The sequence below is a fragment of the Vespula pensylvanica genome, chromosome 4 (genome assembly GCF_014466175.1).
Source record: "Vespula pensylvanica isolate Volc-1 chromosome 4, ASM1446617v1, whole genome shotgun sequence".
Taxonomy (NCBI): Eukaryota; Metazoa; Arthropoda; class Insecta; order Hymenoptera; family Vespidae; genus Vespula; species Vespula pensylvanica.
This window is the reverse complement of record NC_057688.1, coordinates 4,681,372-4,702,761: the sequence shown is the minus strand read 5'-3', so window position 1 is coordinate 4,702,761 and position 21,390 is coordinate 4,681,372. Positions and strand designations below refer to the sequence as shown.

Genomic DNA, 21,390 nt, shown 5'->3' with positions numbered 1-21,390 from the left:
GTATTGTTCGCGAAGTAAAATATAATTTAGAGATATCAGTAGATTTAATAAAGTGGATTATAAAGGGCTTAACGAAACGATCATTTACAAAAGTCAATTGAATTTTGAGAATTTGTTATTTGAAAGAATAAGTCGAAAATTGAAATTTTAAATAATAATAGACAGCGGTGTTTATGTTTGGAGGAAGAGCGGTGAAAGTTTTAAAATGGTGCTATCTAAAAATAGTTATTAATGGAGATGACTACGTTATGATGCGGGGGTGTTTTAGTATGCACAGTATTGGAAACTTGGTCATCATTGACGGCAAATAAAAAATACGTAGAAATGTTGTAAAATAATCTGTTTCCTTTTACATAAAAAATAATTAAGTCTTGCAACAGAATAATCAACTAAACATAAAGGGAAAATAATAATACAATTTTTTAAAGACAACAATATAAATATTGCTCCCATAAATTTGTACTTAAATTCCAGAAAATAAAACAAATTTAATTAATCCTTTACGGGATAATGTTAATTTAATCATGATTACAAAATGAATTCATAGTACATCATCTATGAGATGTAAAAAATTAAATATAATTTACTTTAAAATATCAGAAAAAATAGAGTATGTTAACTTGCTTTTTGACGTTATCATTATAGTCATTTCTTTTCTTTTCTTTTTTTTTTTTTTTTTACATATGAAAATTTATACTATTTTTATATATCCATTTGTTCATTATATTACTCTATAAGAAAGAAGTATATATAAGAATTAAATCATTAAATATATTATTCTACTCATTTCTTTAATTTTTGCACAATTTTGTTGTTAACTTACTTACCAACGTGACTGTGTATACAAATATATATATGTATATATAATGTGTGTGTGTGTATATATATACATACATAAATACATACATACATGTACATATATATATATATATATATATATATATATATATATATATATATATATCGTCATTCTCGTGCTTTCGAATGCCTCCGCTTTTACAATTATAGTCAAAGATCACATTGATTCGTTTATTGCGCTCGATATTTTAAATGCGATCACTTGATACGACGACGACTCTTCAAATACACATGGAGACACGTCCAAATTTATATATATTCGTCTCCTAATGCACGATATATATTATACGTTTTCGATAAATACTATTTTATTGAGTACGAAGAGGTTAAATATGATAGTGCATCATAATCTGCAAAACCGAAAAAAAAAAAGAGAAAAAAAAATTACGAAAAAATATCAAACGTATCCCTTGACACATACACACATTTTAACCGACGAGAATTCCGGAGGAAGTCACACGTGACACTAGAATCGCTAGAGAAATGCAGGAAGAGACGAGAAGAGGAGACAGCTAGTGTGTACGTCGCTCTAACAAAAAACTAGGATTCTACGTGGAGAAATTCTTATTTCAGGCGAGTATCTCTTCAATCTATGTTGTTAATCTACGAGACAATTAATATTTATTAGTTTGTAACTATTTCTTCTTTTTTTTTTCTACTTTTTTTCTTTTTTTTTTTTCTCTCCCCTTTTTTATGTATGTTATTATATACTCAACATGTAATCACATACATATATTCGTTTTACATAATTCCTATTTATATCTCGAAGACGTTGATCGATTGTGACGTCACTTTTTTGACGTTAGATCTTTATTTTGTTCATCGTCTTTACGTGGGGATATTAATTAACTCGTGAATTTTACTCGATTGCAACGTTCAATACGAGTATACTTGTCTATTTAAATTTTGCTCGTTTCTTTAAAGAACAAAGGAAAAAGAAAACGAGCATTTCCATTAATTTTATTTACGTTGAAATATCGAATTACGTTAACCTCGTACACACACGTGGCTTGCATTTTGCGCCAAACGTTAATCTATATAAGATATTTATATTTCGCGCGTTACTGCGCTTTCGCGCCACTTTTTATTTGGCAGCGATAGTAGCGCACAAGTTTCAACGTATTTCCGCTTTCCGAGGTTAACGAGGAACGTGTTTTGCGATAACGATTTCGTTTGTAATTTTTTACGAACTTAACGTTATCTCCGTCGGTTTGTCCTGTATATTTGTTTATTTATTTATTTATTTATTTATTTATTTTTTTGTTTTTTTCTTAACACCTCCCCCTCAATAAAAATGTGAGCGCATTTGACTGTTATATTATTCTGTAAACCGTCGTCGAAGCGTTAAGACGTACCTTTTGTACGTTTTAGTGTTCAGTCGCGAGGTTACAGTGAAAAGAAGTGTATAAATAAGAAAAAATTAGTGAAGCTGTCCATTTTGAGAATTACCAGTCGAAGATCACCCAAGAAATGGCATACCAAAGGTGAGGCTTTGTTCTTTTTTAAATAAATAATTTTATATTTGACATATTTTTCATATATCTATCTCTTTCAAGGATTGAAGAAGACCAGAGGGCATTTTTTTAAAATTTCGCTTTTAGTATCGGGTCATGCTGCAAAGTTTTTGTACTACTTTGTGTTGTTGTTTTTTCTTTTTTTCTTTTTTCTTTTCTGTTTTATTTATTTTTTTCTTTTTCTCTCTATTTACTTCTCATCCTTTTCTCTACATGTACACTATCTTCTTCCCCTCGCAGTTTCCCGTACAGAATAAAACAATTCGAGCTAATCATAAGTTAACCTCGGGTCGATAAAGTAGACAGTGACTTTTCCAACTTCGCACATGTGCTCTCGTTTTCCATGTGTTTTATAGATATATATATATATATTTTTTCAAATAATTCAGCAACACCTACGCACTTTGCACGATGATCACTTTGCAGAAATGATACACTTACACGGATACACATACACGCGGATAACACAGAAAAACACGTATTCAAGCAGCTAATCTCTTTTCTACCTCCTTTTTTCTTTTTTTTTACTTTTCTCTTTCTATTTCTATTTCTCTCTATCTATCTATCTATCTATCTACCTATCTCTATCTTTGGCTCACTGTCTGTTGCAAAATCAAAGCAAGCAAAAGAACACGAAGAATCAAATGTGAAACAAAAGGCACACCGTGTGCGTGTTAAACGAAGGTTATTTCTCTTTGCCGCAATATCTTTGGCTTTTGTCGATTTCAGGGATGGAGTAGGAGGTGGAGGAGGAGGAGGAGGAGGAGGAGGAGGTGGAGGTGGTGGCGAAACCTTTGGAGGATTATCGGGGATGCTACGTCAGATACTCTCACCGTCGCCTTCACCCGAGACGGGAGAGGCCGGTATGACGGCGATCGGTTGTAATTTTCTCCAGGCAAATTCGATCTTTTCGAATCAATCGTCGATGATGCCATCGACGTTATCCTCAGCGACATTGCAAACGATACCATCTCATCTCTCGATGATCTATCCGGATCAAGGTGGTCTTCTGATGGATCAGTCGCAGCTCGTCCTCCCGGAGTCCCATCCCTGTCCTACCTGTGGCCTTGAGTTTCGTAGCGCTCTGAAGTTAAATTATCACGTGAAAACGAGTCACCCAAGGCCGCCGGAGTACGAGCAGCAAAACGTCGAAATTACGGCGAGATACTCGTGCTCCGTCTGCCCGAGGAGTTTCTTCGTTCTTGCGCACCTAAGAATGCACGAGACGACGCACGAGATCGCACCACATTCCTCCTCGGTGTTAGGTGCATCCTCGTCGAACGTGCCTACCTCTCGTGGTGCAAATTCTGCTACCGGATTGATGTCCGGCATGTCCGTCGTCGTACCAGCTGGTGCTGCTGCTACAGGCAACGTAGAGAAAACTTTTGGCTGTGACCGTTGTCCAGCAAGTTTTCGATACCGTACACTATTGGAACGTCATAGAAGGATGCACGAACTCGGACAGGAGAAACCTTACTCTTGTCCAAGATGTCTCATGCGTTTCGAGACGCGTAATCTTTACAATCATCATGCTAAAACTCACAAGCCTAGCATCGATATCAACGACAGACTCGCAGCAGACAGCAATGCGGTCTCTCTAACAGATCCTACCCTTACGGTTACCGGGACTAACCCTTCTGTTGTCGGTTGTCCTCCATCTACAACAGTTGTCGCTGCTAATGCCAACAAATCGTTGACAACGGCCTCTTATCCTTGCGACTCCTGTTCGAAACAATTTGCCACCATTGAATCCCTCACCAGTCACAAGGCCGTACACAGATCCAGACCATTGGTTTGCGATGTTTGCGGCAAGGGTTTCACTCATCGCAAGTATTACGTCGTTCATCAACGCATTCACACCGGCGAGAGGCCTTATTTATGCGCCATGTGTGGTAAATCATTTACTCAAGCGTCCACCCTCACGGTTCATCGTCGATATCATACTGGAGAACGACCTTATACTTGTACGCTTTGTGGGAAGGGATTCGTTACGAGAACTATCATGCTCAATCATATGAAGAAACATTGAAAAGGATATTCTGTCTAAAGAGTTGTTTCTCGTGATAGCTTATGATGCAGCTAACGCGTTGAGGATTTTTTTGTTATATATATATACATATAATTTCTATAATATATATGTATATATTCCATATATGTATATATATATATATATATATATATATATATATATATATATATATATATATGTGGAAAGATAAGGAAGTTCAAGGTAAGAAAAATTGATGAAGAGATTAACTTTAAAATTATATTTCATTTGAACGTTTCTTTTATATTAATTGCATATTCGAAGTACCTGGGATTATTGTTTTTTATATAACAATCTTAACTTTATAAGAGAAAGTTATATGGACTGTAACAGGTTGTAATAGTTGTAATGCAAAATCGTAAAAGAATGAGATAATTATTTAATATTTAGATTGTAGTGTGAATATGATCTCTGTGATATCGATTGAGATGCCTCTATCATATTATTATACAATCGAATGTGAAATTTTTATCGTTAAAATTGAGAGGCATATATTGAAATATATGTTTAGATAAAAGTGAACAAAAAAAAAAAGGAATAACAAAAGAGGAATATTAATGAAGAATACAGAGTAATATACGTTTAGGTAATTATCTCGCTCGAGTTTGTTAGTTACTCGCGAGAATGGTATTTCGTACCTGTGTAGGATATATTGAAATTTCATTTGTAGTTTAACGTGCCTAAGACATGTGCCTAATTTTTCTTATTAATCTTAAAACATCATGTGCATTAAAAGTAAGAAATATATTGGAAGGAACACGCGTTTTATGTACGCAACTTATGAGATTAGACGAATGGGAGATTTATAGAGTTTTAAATGCAATTTAACTTCAAAGTGCAATATATACATAAAAATATATATATAAATATATATATATATACACACACACACGAATTTAAGACGTTTTTAGGTTTAAACCGCATAGTATCATGATAGTCGAACAAAAAATAAACTATCGACAAATTTAGGTGCTTTTCATGACTGCAAGCGGTACAAATCTTATCGCTATAATACACTAAGTGGTTACAAAACGTAAGTATAAAAATGTTTATACATTTGTACCTAATTAATTAATATCTAGCGACTGCAGGAAAAAAAATGATACAATTATATATATATATATACACACACACACACACATATAATCTGTGGTGAATTATCGTTAAAAACATTTTTCATCACCAATCGATGTATCTTTTATGTCGGATTAAAGTTATCGTAAATGTTATATCGTAAATATACACGAATATGTATTATTTATTTAATTTAAGTTCGTAACATAAACAGTTATGAATCATAAATTTTAATAAAAATAAGAAAGAAAGTGTTCTATTGTTGAAAAGCGCGTCGGTAAAGTCACTTGCGATTATCGACCAACGGTAATAACTCGTATCTAGGATATCTACTATATCAAAGAAATGAAAGTAATTTTCATTTTGTTTCTTCGATCATCGTGTGTTATATATGGTTTTATATATTATTTAATAATATTAACAAATATTTTTCAGTTTCGTGATAATAGATGGCTAAACAGATCTAAACTACTCTTTACGATGAATAAATAAATATACAAGATAACGATAAGAGATACAATTTCTTTTCCTCGATTTGTAAATAAGTACTTTTCCATATCCTAACGACGTACACAAGTTTTAAATGCGGGAAGAGAGACACAGGTATGCACAGAGAGAAAGGAGAACCACGTTGATTAAACACAAACAAACCAAAAATGATATAAATTATCAAAGCTTTTCATTGTCCAATGATGAAAACGATTTCGTGTATTCGGCAACCATCCTTGTAAATATCCTGCTTAAGACGTAAGACTCCCTTTAAAGAAGAAAAGTCAAAAGTACGAAAGATTGATGGAGAACGAGAGCATTGATTGATTCCTATTTGTGTCTCTCTTCTTTCCAGATATTTTGAGTCAAAGATCACGATACATCATCAGGCTCAGGAACAACAGCAATGCGGTATCAACGAAACAAAAAACGTCTTTAGCCCTGAAAGCAGCAACCCGTTGATCAATGATCCATTGGACGTAGCGAAGATGGAAAATGCTGAAGTAATGATGACCGAGGAAACAATACTTCGATGCACCTTCTGCGGCGACGTATTCGTGGACGAGCACGCTTTAGTTTTACATCTACAAAGTCACGAACAGGTACCGGACGAATCGTTCGTTTGCGAGCACTGTGGTTGCAATTATCCAACGTCATTGGCACTGATAGAACATCAGGAGGAACACGCGATACCGGAAAAGAATTATAGTTGCGAATCTTGCGATTACGTCACTTTACATCGACCCAGTCTCGTTATTCATCAAAAACGTCATGGCACTCAGTTAAGGTATCAATGCGAGATTTGTGGCCTTGGTTTCACGACACGTAATAGTTATCAAGATCATCAGCTTTTGCATTCTCGCGAAAAACCGTTCCAATGTGAAATTTGTAACGCCACATTTCGCTATCGTCAGGGTCTTAGATTACACGCTAAACTACATCAACCTGATTACGTTCCACCTCAGAAGAAACATCATTGCGAATTGTGTAACAAGCGTTTCTCTAGGAAACAAGTATTATTGGTGCATATGAAGACTCATGGTAACGTAGGACCGTCCAATGAATACGTCTGTCCTATCTGTGGTAAAGCTGTCTCTAGTAAAACTTATTTGACGGTACACTTGCGTAAACATACCGGTGAGAAACCACACGTTTGTGATCTTTGTGGAAAAGGTTTTATATCGCAGAACTATTTGAGTGTTCATCGACGCACGCATACAGGCGAACGACCTCACAAGTGTACACACTGCGAGAAAAGATTCACACAACGTACCACTTTGGTCGTACACTTGCGTGGACATACCGGAGACAGACCGTATCCTTGCACTTATTGTCACAAATCTTTTGCCTCGAAGACCATGTTGAATTCCCATTTGAAGACTCACGCTAAACAAAATGCACGGCAACAACAGGAACAGCAACGAAGGGAATTGCAACAGCAACAGTATCAACAACAACTTCAACAACACGAGCAACAGCAAGCTCTGGATACTGTAACGATTTTGTTGCCGAGTTAAAAGAACACTAAACGTTTGGCTCGAAATGTTGTCTCGTAAAAATGATTAGATAGAATTTCATTGTCTAAGCTTTCTCTTATTTTAACGTTATTTTTCTTTGAATCGTTACATGTTGAAAACGTAAATTTATTCGTCGGATTTTCACTGTAGGGACCACTTGAAAGTATAGTATTTGATACTGATACTAAATAAGTTTAAAACGTAATGTTATGTATTTATATTTATTGTATTTTATTTTAAATTATTTAAAAAAAAAAAAAAAAAAAAAAAGCAGCAACAATTTTTACGTGCTATGAGAATCTTTAAGAAAAGAGATAAGTAATAATCTGTGTGATGATTATCATGAAGTCTATCCAAGTTATTGCCTTTTGTTTTATTGAAGATTATTTATTGTATTTCTTATTGCGATTAAGAAAATAATTTTGACTTGATGTTAACTTGGCCTATTCCAAGTGTTGAGCCGTCCATATTGTCTTTAACTTTTAATTATACAGTATTTACCTTTAATACTCAATTTTGCTTCTAGTTATCATATTAGATTTAGAATCATGTGTACTCGTATTTCGTTCCTACTTCCATAGCTATTAATCAATTACTTCGAAGCCACTTTTTTTATTCGATCATCAATAGGAATGTTTGTCGAATAAATTTTTCTTTCGCAAAATGAAAAATTATAGTGCCTTACGATCGAGAATATTTATATTTCTAACGTTGTACGTTTTAAAATGCACGGATAGATTTAAATTAATAATAATATTTATTTTTATTTGGCTGATAAGTTCAATCGATTGAAATTCGTTAATAATTATTATTAACAATAATAATAATAATGGAAACGTATTTATTACTTGAGAGCTATTTAAAAATTTATTCTAATGTCAAATTACGCAAAATTTCAAAGTGGCGAGAAAAGAAAAACTAGTAGAAAAATTTTTTTCCACAAATAGAAATATATATTTATTCATATATATTTTGTTATACTATATGACCTGCTTTTATGTAAAGAAGATCATAAATAAAGTTACATCCGTATTCTTTTCTATCAAATAATTATATACCAAAGAGAGAAAGTTCCTTATCAATTAAGATTTGATAATACTTTCGACGATTGAAAGTAACATGTTGTTTACAACATTTACAACAATTACAACGATCAAACGAATCCATATTATTATAGTCTCTCGAAGAAATGGAAATACTCTGAGAAGGATTTAAGATTCATCGTCGACCGAAGACTATTCAAACACGTCGAAGTAAGTAATGATACAAATTGGATATTAAGGATAATATACACTGGCCGATATAATAATTTATCGAACTGAATAATTATCTCGTTTGAAATATACAAGAATTTTCATTTTCTCGTTTTTACAGGCGGCATCCATCTGGTGATATTTTAAGGGAGGGGGGAGAGAGAGAGAGAAATAATAAAATAAATAAAAGTAACATTTAAGGCATCGTTAAGTCAAGTCAATAACTATTCGTAATCACTCTCAATTAATTTTCTCGTCTTTACAGGTATACAAGTATTGCAACGACAGTACGAACGAGATCATCACGTCAACAAGACGCGAAAAATGATAAATCTTCGATCGTTGTAGAACAAGGGAACGCTACTCGCTTTAATTTCACGTATCAATGTGAATCCTGTAACGAGGAATTCAAGACGGAAGCGAATTTGTTGATGCACCGTACTGAAAGATCGATACTTAGAACACGAGAAGCTTTGCGTATGGCTGAAAAAAAATACGAGTGTGACAGTTGCGGTGAAAAGTTTGTCAAAAAATTGTTATTGATCAAGCATCGGCGTACACATTGCAAGGATATCGTCGAACGAAAGAAACAAAAAAATCGAGAAAAGATAACGAAATTAAAATCGAAGCAACGACTGATAACTGAACCGAGTTCTGGACCGATCGAATGTAACATATGTCATAAGGTATTCAAGAAAAAAAAGTATTTGAACGTTCACAAGACTCTTCATGGTGCACCACACATCTGTCACGTTTGTGGGGCCAAGCTTACGTCCGAGTATTACCTAAAAATTCACATTAGACGTCACAACAAGGAGTTCACCGAGTTCTGTAAGATCTGTAACAAAGGATTTTATCTGAAAGCGACCTTGAAGACTCACATGAGCGTACACACCGACGACAAGCCGTGCACTTGTGAAATCTGTAACAAATCCTTCGGCAATCGGGTTTACTTAAGGAGTCATATGAAAATTCATAGTCAACCTGGTACCAGGAAGAAGTACAAGTGTGATATTTGTGGGTTCGAGACTTTCTATAGTTATTGTTATAAGGAACATCTTTGGACGCACACAGGCGAGAGTCAAGTTGCTTGTGAAGTTTGTGGGAAATTGATAAGAAGACAATACATGAAGACCCACATCAGAATACACACAGGCGAAAAGCCTGAGATTTGTGAGTTTTGTGGGAAAGCGTTTAGTTCGAGAAAGTATTTGATCAAGCATCGACGTACTCACACCGGTGAGAGACCGTACAAATGTAAAATTTGCGAGAAGAGATTCACACAACGTGGCACTTTAAGTGCACATCTTCGCAGACACGACAGCACCAAGTGATTAATAATCGATCTTATTATCAGGACAGACAATGGGAGATCTTACAATATTTAAACAAAAGATATTTCATTTATATACGTTTAATTATACTTCGAAGTAAAGTAGACAAGTTTTCATCGTGTATTTGTAGTAAGTTAATTAACGACATCGACCAACTATCATACTTAAACTATAAATACTCAAATTATAAGCAAACTAATTTTTCTATGGTCTATTCAGAAAAAAAAAAACAAAAAGAAGAAGAAATTTCATCTTTTATCTTTGTAAATCCTATTCGATAGACCTTGTAAATAATTTTAATAATATTGATAGCAGTTCTCGAATAAATTATAAACGTTATTTATAATCCATAAATGGTTTCGTATTAATATTTCATTTTTAACGATATGCCACTAAAGTAAAGGACAAAGTGCAAAGAAACAGATTCTGATAACGTTTTCAAAAGGTTGGTGTATATATCTTGTTTTGTTATTTTCTTTTTTTTTCTTTTTTTTTTTTTTTTTTAATTTTAATCCTTAACAGAAGATACGTATCAACTCTTGAAAAAGGTTTCAGCTTTAAGTACAAGCTTTCCAATCATCAAGAAAGGTGGTGTATTTATTACGTTAAAACACATGTCAAAAAGAAACGTCTATTGTCACTAGATGCCTGCTTTGAGAATCTAAATAGTTATCGGAAGAAAAAGACAGAGAAAACGAACGACAGGGAGAAAAAGAAATTTTGAACAAGAACATGTCGACTTTTCCCTCTTTATTTTTTTTTTTATTCTCCACATGTGTTGACGTATATTATCTATTGCAGGTGCAACAGGAGAAAACACGGTGGATGTACAATGGAACTATCTAAACGCGAAAACGATGAGTTGGAGAATATTGAAAACGAAGAAATTATGATGAACGATCCTTTACGATATTCAACGAAAACAAGAAAGATATATTGCAAATCGGAGATACAAAGAAACGAAAGGGATACACGTTATCATAGTAAGTGTCCATCGAACAGGAAATATTCGACGATTTATCAATGTGACGTTTGTGGTAAGAAATTCCGAAAGAAGTTTCAACTTCACAAGCACAAATACGAGCACGAGAATAAATCCGAAGAAAGTATGGAGTACGATAATCGTTGCGAAGAATGTGATAGGGTATTTCTTAACGAGAAGAAGTTACATAAACATATGATCAAGGCTCATCAACAGGAGAAACCATATCAGTGTGCTCTCTGTGGTAAATGTTTCAAAACCGAAGAATTTTTGAAGACACATTTGAAGCAACACAACAAACGTTTTACTTGTGATATATGCGGAGTCTCCAAAGTGTCCGGATACGATTTGCGTTTGCACAAAAAGAAGCACAATCAGGAATACGTGACTCACTGTGAGATTTGTGGTAAAGGATTTTACACGAATCAAACGTTGGAGAGACATTTGTTAACTCATACCGGTGAGAAACCATTCATTTGTAAAATTTGTAATACTCCTTATGCTAGTGCAGCTTATTTGAATATGCACATCAAGTCTCATGGTCAACGGGAGAAACACAAGTGTAATATCTGCAATTTTGAAAGTTATTGGAAGGCTGCTTTGAAGGTACATTTGAAGATCCACAGTGGTGAGAATCAAATAACATGTGAAATATGTGGAAAATCGGTGTCGAGTAAAACCTATTTGCAAATTCACATGCGAATACATTCCGGTGAGAAGCCACACGTTTGCGAAGTATGCGGAAAAGCATTTAGCGTTAGGAAATATCTCGTTGTACATTTAAGAACGCACACAGGAGAAAAACCTTACGAATGTAAAGTCTGTCAGAAGAGATTTACTCAACAAGGGTCGTTAAATTCGCACATGAAGTCGCACAGTGAAAGCAAGTAATAAAACCAAAGAAACAATATCATATTAGTACTATGTATTTTCAAATAAGAGATTCTGCTCTACTCATGAATTTTGTGCAAATTGTTAATGTAAAATGTTGTAAAACATCGTTAGCACGACGAACGGTTTCTCTTACCGTCCATATTATATCCTTTATACTCGACTTATTGCAACTAATCAAATTTGTGTATTAAAAGACACTGTTTGTTATTATCATTTTATCTTTTTAACAAAATTTCATCTATCAGTTCAATTATCTCTGAACAAAATAACATTTTATGAAAGTAAACTTTAGATAGAGAATGAGGTTTCTCATTATATTGTTAATTATATTGTGCCATATTAAGGAAGTACATTCATTTCATTGTTATGTTGATGAAGATTGGTTTCTTTACTACCAATATAAACAGATTTTTCTTTTATAAAGTATTCAATTAAATCATTAGATTAATGTAAATAATTAAGATCGTAATATAAAATTCGAATCATACTTGAATCAATGAAATACAATCGCTTTGTAAAGTGCTATCGTTTGTACGTACATACCTTATGCATCTAACGTAGATATTATAAGTCACAAATTTTGTAAAACAATTTGTGTTCTTTAAATATTCATTTTTCTCGTCCCACTTCTTTTTTTTTATATTCTCTTAATTATTATATAATTTCATAACGGCCTTCTATTGAAACGATCTTTTACTATACAATATTTTAGAAATACTCGTTCGATGCATATTGCTTTTTTTATTCGAATGCATTATATTAGAAAATATGATTATGATATTAGATAAATTATCCTTATGGTGCTTTTTTCTACAAGTAGAAAGAATCTAATTACATAGATTAATCTATTTAATGATATGTTTTGTAATCGATAGAAGTTACGAGCGAATTATCAAAAAAAAAAAAATATATGTATATACATATCTATATGTTTTTTTTTTTCGATTTCGAAACCTGTAATCTCATTATTTTGATCCCAATTAATATTGCTCGTTGTAATAAGGTAAGTTCTTGTCGTAGATATTTCAATTCGATAAAACTTTTTGTAATAAAGTACTAATTATATTTTCAGATTTAGACTATCTAATGTCTATCTAAAAGGAAGTTAACTCGTGAAGCTCGATACAACATCGAAATAAAAGTTCGAAATCCTAAAAGTAAAACGAGTATCGACTGATGTAACTGCTAAAAAAAAAAACTGTACATTTAATCTAAATAAAAGGTCTTGCATTGTAACTTTTGATCAAGTTAGTAGTTGAAAGAAAACTATTGTGTCAAAATGGTGACATCAGCGAATCCGATAAAGTCAAAAAAGAAGAAGAAAGAAGATATATACATACATATATAAATATATACATATATATATATATATATATATATATATATATATATTAAAACGTAAGAAAAAAAAACAGTTGTGTTCCCTAATCATATCCTTAAAAATTGTATATGTCCTTAACGATCGTCCCAATGTTGTGTTTGATCATCCAGAACTATAAACGATCAAGAGAAAAAGAAAAAAAAAAGATACTATTATCATTAATCGACTGACCCAGGCAACTTTTATTTTCATTCCAGATGTGAAAACTTATTGGGAAAAGACGAAGATGTTGAAGAAACAACCAAAGATACGTTGCCAATAAAGTCCTTCATAAAGAAAGAAATGACGATAGAAGAAAACGATTGGATGATAAATAAGAATACATCGATGAAAAAGATAAAGGAAGATTTAAAAGTGATAGAAGAAGAAAAAGGAGAAATAAGGAAGGAAAATGTCGAAGATCGTACGGTTGCTTCGTTGGAAGAATCAGAGAAACGTTATTATCAATGCAACATATGTACTAAACGTTTCAAATTGAAGAATCTTTTCGAAGGACATTTAGTTGCGCACAGTGATGCGAGGCCTTATCAATGCGATATTTGTGGTAAATCCTTTAAGAGAACTAACACCTTAGCTGTTCATAAAAGAATACATACGCGTGAAAGGAATTACGTTTGTGACGTTTGCGGTCGAGCTTTCGTTCAGGCCTCGCAATTGGCGACTCATCAGAGACGACATTTCGAGAAGTATACCAGATATTGTGAAATATGTAACAAAGGTTTCTTTACGAATGCCGAGTTACATGGTCATATGAACGTGAGGCATGGTGCCAAGGAACACGTGTGCCATTCCTGTGGGAAATCGTTTCCCAATAATCACACTTTGGTACGACATACGAAGGTACACGATCCTAATTTCAAACCGGTTAAACATCAGTGTGAATTTTGTGGCAAGATATTCGCTTATAAGAACTCTTTGGTCGTACACGTTAAATCACATACCGGAGAGAACAAATACGATTGTCATCTTTGTGGTAAATCAGTTTCATCGAAAGGTTCACTTCAGGACCATCTTCGACTTCACGGTGGCGAGAAATCACTCGTTTGCGATGTCTGCGGCAAAGCTTTTCACAAAAGGACTACTCTCGTCGTTCACAAGAGAACTCATACCGGGGAGAGGCCATACTCTTGTGACACTTGTGGCAAATCTTTCACTCAACATTCCACCTTGGTCATTCACAAGAGATATCATACTGGACAAAGACCCTATCAGTGTAATCTCTGCAACAAATCTTTTGTCTCCAGGGCACTCTTGAACGCTCACAATAAGATACACGTGGTCAACGTTATGATCGTTCAACCAACGTAAACGACCTAATCGTTTTCACTAAGTGATACCGAAAAATTGTGAAACTTCGTCGAAAAGGTGATCAATCCGGATCTTCTTCTATGTCTATGGATCTCGAGCGATTTTTTTTTCTTTCTTCTAAACAGCGTCTCGCATTATATAATACAATGTCATTTCTTTGATTAGGAACGTAACATTGTCCGATTGATTATGTAAGAAGAAGATCACCAGTATTCATTTTTGTAATATTCGCAAGCGCTTTTCAAGTTAGAGGGAATAAATGTTTTACGATACGAGGTGTTGTTAAAAGAAAAGAAAAGAAAAAAAAACGTTGTAGATTGAAAGAATTCATTGTAAACGATTCAACGAAGTTTGTAACGTGATATGACTTGGTTCCTACATTTTCTAAGAAACATTGTGGATTTCGATCGATATCCACCATCACGACTTTTGTAACATTGTGACCGTAGAATAAACCCACAGCGTTAAAGCCTAGTATGGATCTATAATCTCAGTTGAAATAGATCGTTTCATATTGCTTGTATCGAATTGTGTCAAATAATGTCGTTCGAATGGCACGATTTCTTGCGATTTGTCAGATGCCACAGTCGCTAAGAGAGAAACAAAAAAAAACACACACATCATCAGATAGCGGAAAGAGATATGAGATACTGATGTGGCCATTTGAATTTTCACATTTCAGGTATCACAACCGGCTACCCTTTTCCGAAGACTATTACCCGATGGTAATGTTCGCGAAACTCGACCTGGTAAAGAAGGACGCGGAGCCCGAGAGGAGATCAACCATAACGAAGTGTCCGGAAGAAGGTGCGAGCGAAGAAGGAGGAAATAATTTAACGATCGGTGCCATTGATGATGGGGAACGAAAGGTGATAAAACAGGAGGTAGAGGCTGACGACGAAGAGGAGGATCTTTCTTTGACGTATAACTGCAAATTATGCGGCGTTTTCTTCGCCAGTCAAACCCTTCTGGAGAATCACGAGATCGAGCACAAGGGTAAGCGTAAAAATACTTGCGCTCAGTGCGGCCGAGTATTTCGGACTTATGTGAATCTACGAAAACACATGAAGAAGCACAACGGTCGTAAGGGGACGCGTAAATCGAGTGGGACCTCGATGGTTAGCAGATCTACGTCTTTGAAGAAGGTCAAGAAAGAAAAACCAGAATTGGAGTTACTTTGTAAGACCTGTAACAAGGTTTTCCGGCACAAGAGCAATTACCAAAAACACTTGTTACGACATACCGTGGGTGATCTCACTTGCAAACACTGCCCGAAAAAGTTCCGTCTCTTTCGTGACCTCACTAGGCACGAGAAGACCCACTTCTATCCGAGTTACATGTGCAAGCAATGCGACTACGAGACTACGGTGTTAGCTGCTCTTAGCATTCACATGTTACGGCATACGGACAAGGCCGATCTACCGTTTAAGTGTAACGAGTGCGACAAACATTTCCGCAAGGCTATCGATTTGCAGGAACACTACAATATTCATTCCGGTGATAAGCCGTTTGTCTGTCAAGTCTGTGGAACGGCTTTCTATCTAAGAAGACAACTCTCGGCACATTGTCGTCGAATGCATCCAGAAATGAAGGCCAACAAGGTTACAAGCACTGCTTGTGACATATGTGGTCGTGTTCTTGCCACTAAAAGGTCATTGTTTCGTCACAAGGAAAGCCACAACCCCACCAAACTCTATCTCTGCGATTACTGTGGCAAAAGTCTCAGCAGTGCTGAACATTTGAAGAAACATCGGCGTATTCATACCGGCGAAAAACCCTATGTATGTGACATCTGTGGGAAAGGATTCACCGATTCGGAGAATCTCAGAATGCACAGGCGCGTTCACACCGGTGAGAAACCATACAAATGCGATCAGTGTCCTAAAGCATTCTCACAAAGATCGACTCTAACTATACATAGACGTGGGCACACTGGAGAGAGACCTTATGTCTGTCAGATCTGTCATCGTGGTTTCTCCTGTCAAGGTAATCTCACAGCACACCAGAAGTCTACTTGCGTTTAAAAAAAAAAAAATTATACTCGATCAATAATGACTTTAGTTTTCTTTTTTTTTTTTTTTTTTTTTGGTTTTGTTTTTTTTTTTTTTTTTTTTATGATCGATCGAATTCGATTTTTGGTGTCTCTGTTTTTATCTGACGGCTATGTATGTGTGTACGTTTGCGTATATATGCAGTTGAGTATATGTATGCGTATATGTGTTCGTTAAACGAAGTTTAACTTACTTATCGATCAAATGAATTTTCTCCAGATAATTTCGTAGTTTCGTTATCGATTTGTATATTAATTCGTACCTGTATTCATTTTTCTTCGAGTTTTTTTCGCTTTTTTAATATACGTTTCGAATCTTCGCCGTTATTTTTTACTTTGTAAGACTGTGTTCCATGGCTTCCTTAATGCGTAACGCTCTATTACTCTCTTTTTGTATATTCGTCACAAATTTAATAATTATCCGTTTTTTTTTTTTTTTTTTTTCCTTTTTTGTTTTTGTTTTCTTTATTATTCTTTGTAGAAAGTATTCATATGTTATAAGTTCATATGTTTCTTAAAAATGATCGAAAAGAATTTGTAAATTATTTGATTATATTAATTATTATTATATTAATTATTATTATTATTAATATTATTATTATTATTATTAATATAGCTTAAAATAAAATAAGAATTACACACACACATATATATATAGGTATGTATGTATGTATGTATACCGAAGCAAGCGAGTATAACTTATCACCATATCGATTTTTACTCGCGCCAGAGAAAATGCTTTCATTATAAAACTAATCGATCTTCTTGAGTCTTCCTGAAGAGTGTGATCCATCGATCATTGTATATATCAGAGATCGAAGAAAATTCAAATGCAAAAGAGAAAGTGTAACGAGTGAATGAAAGAAAAAAAGGAAGGAATAATACGCATTTTAATCTGGGACGACAAGGAATTGTGTTAATTAAACTGTTTTGTGTTGAATTAGAATCCCTTTAAAATTAGCTAAGAATAAAGGAAAATATCTCAATATGCCTTCAATCACACAACGAAGAGATAAATACGGTGCGTTTGATTATATTCAAAGAAGAACAATGAAGAAATAAATTCGTACGAATCAATTGTATCATCTTGCACATCGTACTTGATTTTAATTGTGTATTAATGAAAATTCTTTTTTTCTTCTGTTTTTTTTTTTTTTTTTTTTTTTTTTTTTTAACTTAGGATATATACGAGGTAAATAAAAAAATTCTCGTTCGTGATAGTAATCAGTTGAATGTGTGTTAAGAGCGAAGTGTGTATGCTTTTAGAATAGTTGATAACTCGAAGCAGTCACAAGATTTTATACCATTATATACATTTGCATAATGTATGATAAAGTGTGTGGATAAAGAATGGCACTAAGATATTGTATAAGTGAGTGAAAGTATTCGTAAATTGATATGCTTGAATGTATATAAAAAAAAAGTCTAGATTTTATCGTTAGTTAGTTACGATAATAATGATTATGATTACGATGATGATGATGATGATGATGATGATGATGATGATGATGATGATGATGATGATGATAATGATGATGATAATGATGATGTAAGGTATGTGACAGTTAATCGAGATAAATAATAATGCAAAGATAAATAAGTTCTTTTGTCGCGCCTAAGTAAAAAAAAGAAATGAAGAAAAAACCATGAATTCGTTTGCGTTGTACTTAATATTGTTTTACCAAAAGAGAAAAAAAGAAAACTGTGACGTTCCAAAATTCGAAATATTTTGTATGATCAGCAAGTGATCGAGAAAAATTTTCAGAAAGATCCATCGTTGTCTGGTCAATTAGAAATTTTTTTAATTTTTTCATTAGCTTTGTATAAAGTAAGTTATGTAAAGTATGCATATATATATATATATATATATATATATATATATATATATATATATTGAGAGAAAGAGAAGAAAAGAGATTGTTAAATAAATTATGAAAATCTTCTCAGACCAAATCCAGAAGGCTTATTAAAAAGAACGTTGATAAATCCTAGGAATAATTCCTTATAAGAGTAAGCTTCTAAACGTTCCTATGTATTGTTACAATTGTATTCCTTTTTTTTTTTTTTTTTTTTTATTTATTTTTTTAACTTTTTTTATTTACTAAATTGATTGGATGTTTCAGATAATCGATATTTATTGAGGACTATTGAGAAGAGATATGGAGAGAAGTATGTAATCACATAATGTTAATGTAGAAAAGATAAGAAATAAAATTGAGTACTGAAAGGAATGACAATATTTTCCATTACTCGTGAAATTTGTCAGAAAGAAAATAGATGAAGAAGAAGAAAAAAAAAAAAATAAATAAAAATGAAATTCTTAATAGTGCAGTGTAAAAGTATACTTGGTTCCATTAATTAAATTATAAATTAGTAAAAAATTATTAAAGGTAATTGAAACACGATTAGATGAAAATATAGATGGACGATTCAATTTTTAACATCCAAGAAAATATTCAGGCAAAAACGATTTCAATAGTAGTGAAAATGCATCAGACAATTTTCTTGACAGAATCAATTGATTCTATTGTGAAGGAATAATTGTGATGTGATCCAAAATATTTCTAATCATATAAAAATACATTATAAACTTAACAGAGAGGATAATTTTTTTTTTTTTTATATAATTTTCTTTATTAACTCATATACAAAATAAGTGGTTTCTTTTTTTCTATTTTTTTTCGAAGTTTCTAGAATAATAGATAGAACAGGTAGAATTTTAAAAACAAAAGTGAATTTCTTCAAAATACGAAATGTTAATTTTTTTTTTCAGATACTCAAGTATAGTCAAAGAGAGACTGGACGTAAAGGCTAAATAAAATTAAAATCGTACCCGTACATACACGAAATCTCGATTACTTCTTTTGATATTTGCATGTTGAGATGGATTTTTTTTTTTTGCCCTATAACTTGAAGATGTTCGTTCTATTAATGATATTCATACTTGTTTCAGAGAAAAATGTATCAGAAAGCAGAGAAAAAGAAGAAAAGTTAAGATAGAAGAAACATCGGAAGAGGAGGAGGAGGATGTAAAGAAGAGGGAGAAGATTGTTAAGAAGGAAAATGAAGAAGAGGACGATGTGAAGGAAGACAAGGAAGAGGAAATACATCAGGAAAGTACATTTGTGATTTTCCAATTTGTTAATACCGGCGAGCCGGTTTTAGAAACAAATTCATCGATAAAAAAATGCACAACAACGGATCCTTCAGCGGATATTTGCAAAGAGAACGTCGAAGTTGACGTACTGGACAAAATACGTAACGTTTGTCCATTCTGTGATAAACAATTCAGTAACGAACAAAGTGTCGAACGGCATGTTATGGTAGTCCATCAAAGACAGTACAAATGTGACATGTGCAAGAGATCTTACAACACGCAGACTGCTCTCGACGTGCACAAAGTGATACACAGGCCAGATTATTTTTTCGAGTGTATGGAATGCCATGTGAAGTATAAAAGCGAGGGTGGTTTGAAGAGACATTACATACGTGCTCATGATCGGAACAATCCAATTTTTGTTTGTGAACAGTGCGGTAGAAGTTACAAGTTAAAGATAGATTTAACGAATCACATAAAGAAGGCTCATCCATTTGAGTTACAAATTTGTCGGTATTGCGGTAAAGAAGTAAGAGATGTCAAAGGCCACGAATATATTCATCAAAGGAAAGCTCGTAAGAAACTCTACAATTTTCCTTGTCATCTCTGTCCTCAAAAGTTTTGTCACAGAAGTCGATTGGATAGACATTTGTTGCAACACGAAAATGGATTCAAGTGTACCGATTGCGGTGAGAGTTTTGTCGGAAGTAGAGAACTTAAAAATCATAAACGTTTCAAACACAGCAGACCAAGTAGTTCTACTTGTATATTTTGTCAAAAAGTATTCACATGCGTTAGTAATTTTCATCAACACGTTTTAACTCATGCCGGAATTCGACCATACAAATGTGACATCTGCGAAGAAGATTTTACGCAACGATCCAGCCTCTTGAGACATCGTAGAAATCATCCAGGACCCCTTCCACCATTGGCATTACCCAGTCCACAAATTGCTGAACTCGCAAGAAGTTACATGCAAAAGTTTCAAAACGGTCAGATAGACAAAACGTCTCATTGAACGTACATGCACGTCTACGAGTTGTTCTCCATAGAAACATGCTTGAATAATTTATTTTTCAGAGAAGAATATATATTTTTTACTCTACTTCTATTTAAATTTTTAATCTATATAAAATGTTTATTGTGTGTGCATGTGTGCGTGCGTGCGTGCGTGCGTGCGTGCGTGCGTTTGTATCTGTATGCCATAGTGATTTGACTAATAGTGAGAAAAAGAGAAAAGAAGAGTTTTTTTCATCTTTCTTTCTTTCTTTTTTTTTTCGAGTCGATAAAGATTGAAATTTTTTGTAATACAAAAGTTAATAACTAAGTTCTTTTCTTGTTGTTTCATAAAAATATATTTAAAGAGTTAGTGAATTTAATTTTTCTTTTTTATCTATTAAGTTAGAGATTCTTTAAGAATTGTTAATTATTCGAAGATATTCTTTGACAACTTGTAATATAATTATAAAATAGTTATAATTACAAAAATAATTGGCAATTATAATTATAATAATAAAAAACATTTTTTGATATACGAGATAATTACAAAAAAATAAAAAATATGAAATACTTTCAATTCGGCAAGATTGATA

General features: G+C 33.4%; 2 protein-coding genes and 1 long non-coding RNA gene across 15 annotated transcripts in view; all 3 read left to right on the top strand.

The window, feature by feature from the left end:
- LOC122628712 (zinc finger protein 3 homolog) overlaps positions 1-21,390 on the top strand; it is a 44,562-nt gene that overhangs the window by 4,284 nt on the left and 18,888 nt on the right. The window contains exons 5-6 of one of the 13 annotated variants that reach the window (XR_006327103.1): positions 13,541-14,708; positions 15,334-15,471. The exons of 7 other annotated variants lie outside the window; for them this stretch is intronic. Coding sequence is in view for 5 of the 6 variants with exons in the window: in XM_043811260.1 (XP_043667195.1) it covers positions 15,334-16,675 (1,342 nt within the window). In the remaining variant the exon portion in view is untranslated. 5 more of the 13 variants (XM_043811265.1, XM_043811260.1, XM_043811267.1 and 2 more) reach the window with 5 other exon arrangements.
- LOC122628715 (gastrula zinc finger protein XlCGF26.1-like) lies at positions 927-5,998 on the top strand. Its single transcript, XM_043811272.1, has one exon. It carries the CDS (start codon positions 3,184-3,186, stop codon positions 4,399-4,401), a length of 1,218 nt encoding a protein of 405 aa, XP_043667207.1. The 5' UTR covers positions 927-3,183; the 3' UTR covers positions 4,402-5,998.
- Positions 18,572-18,932, top strand: LOC122628720. The gene is made up of 2 exons (XR_006327104.1): positions 18,572-18,711; positions 18,825-18,932. It is a non-coding gene; the product is annotated as an uncharacterized LOC122628720 (long non-coding RNA).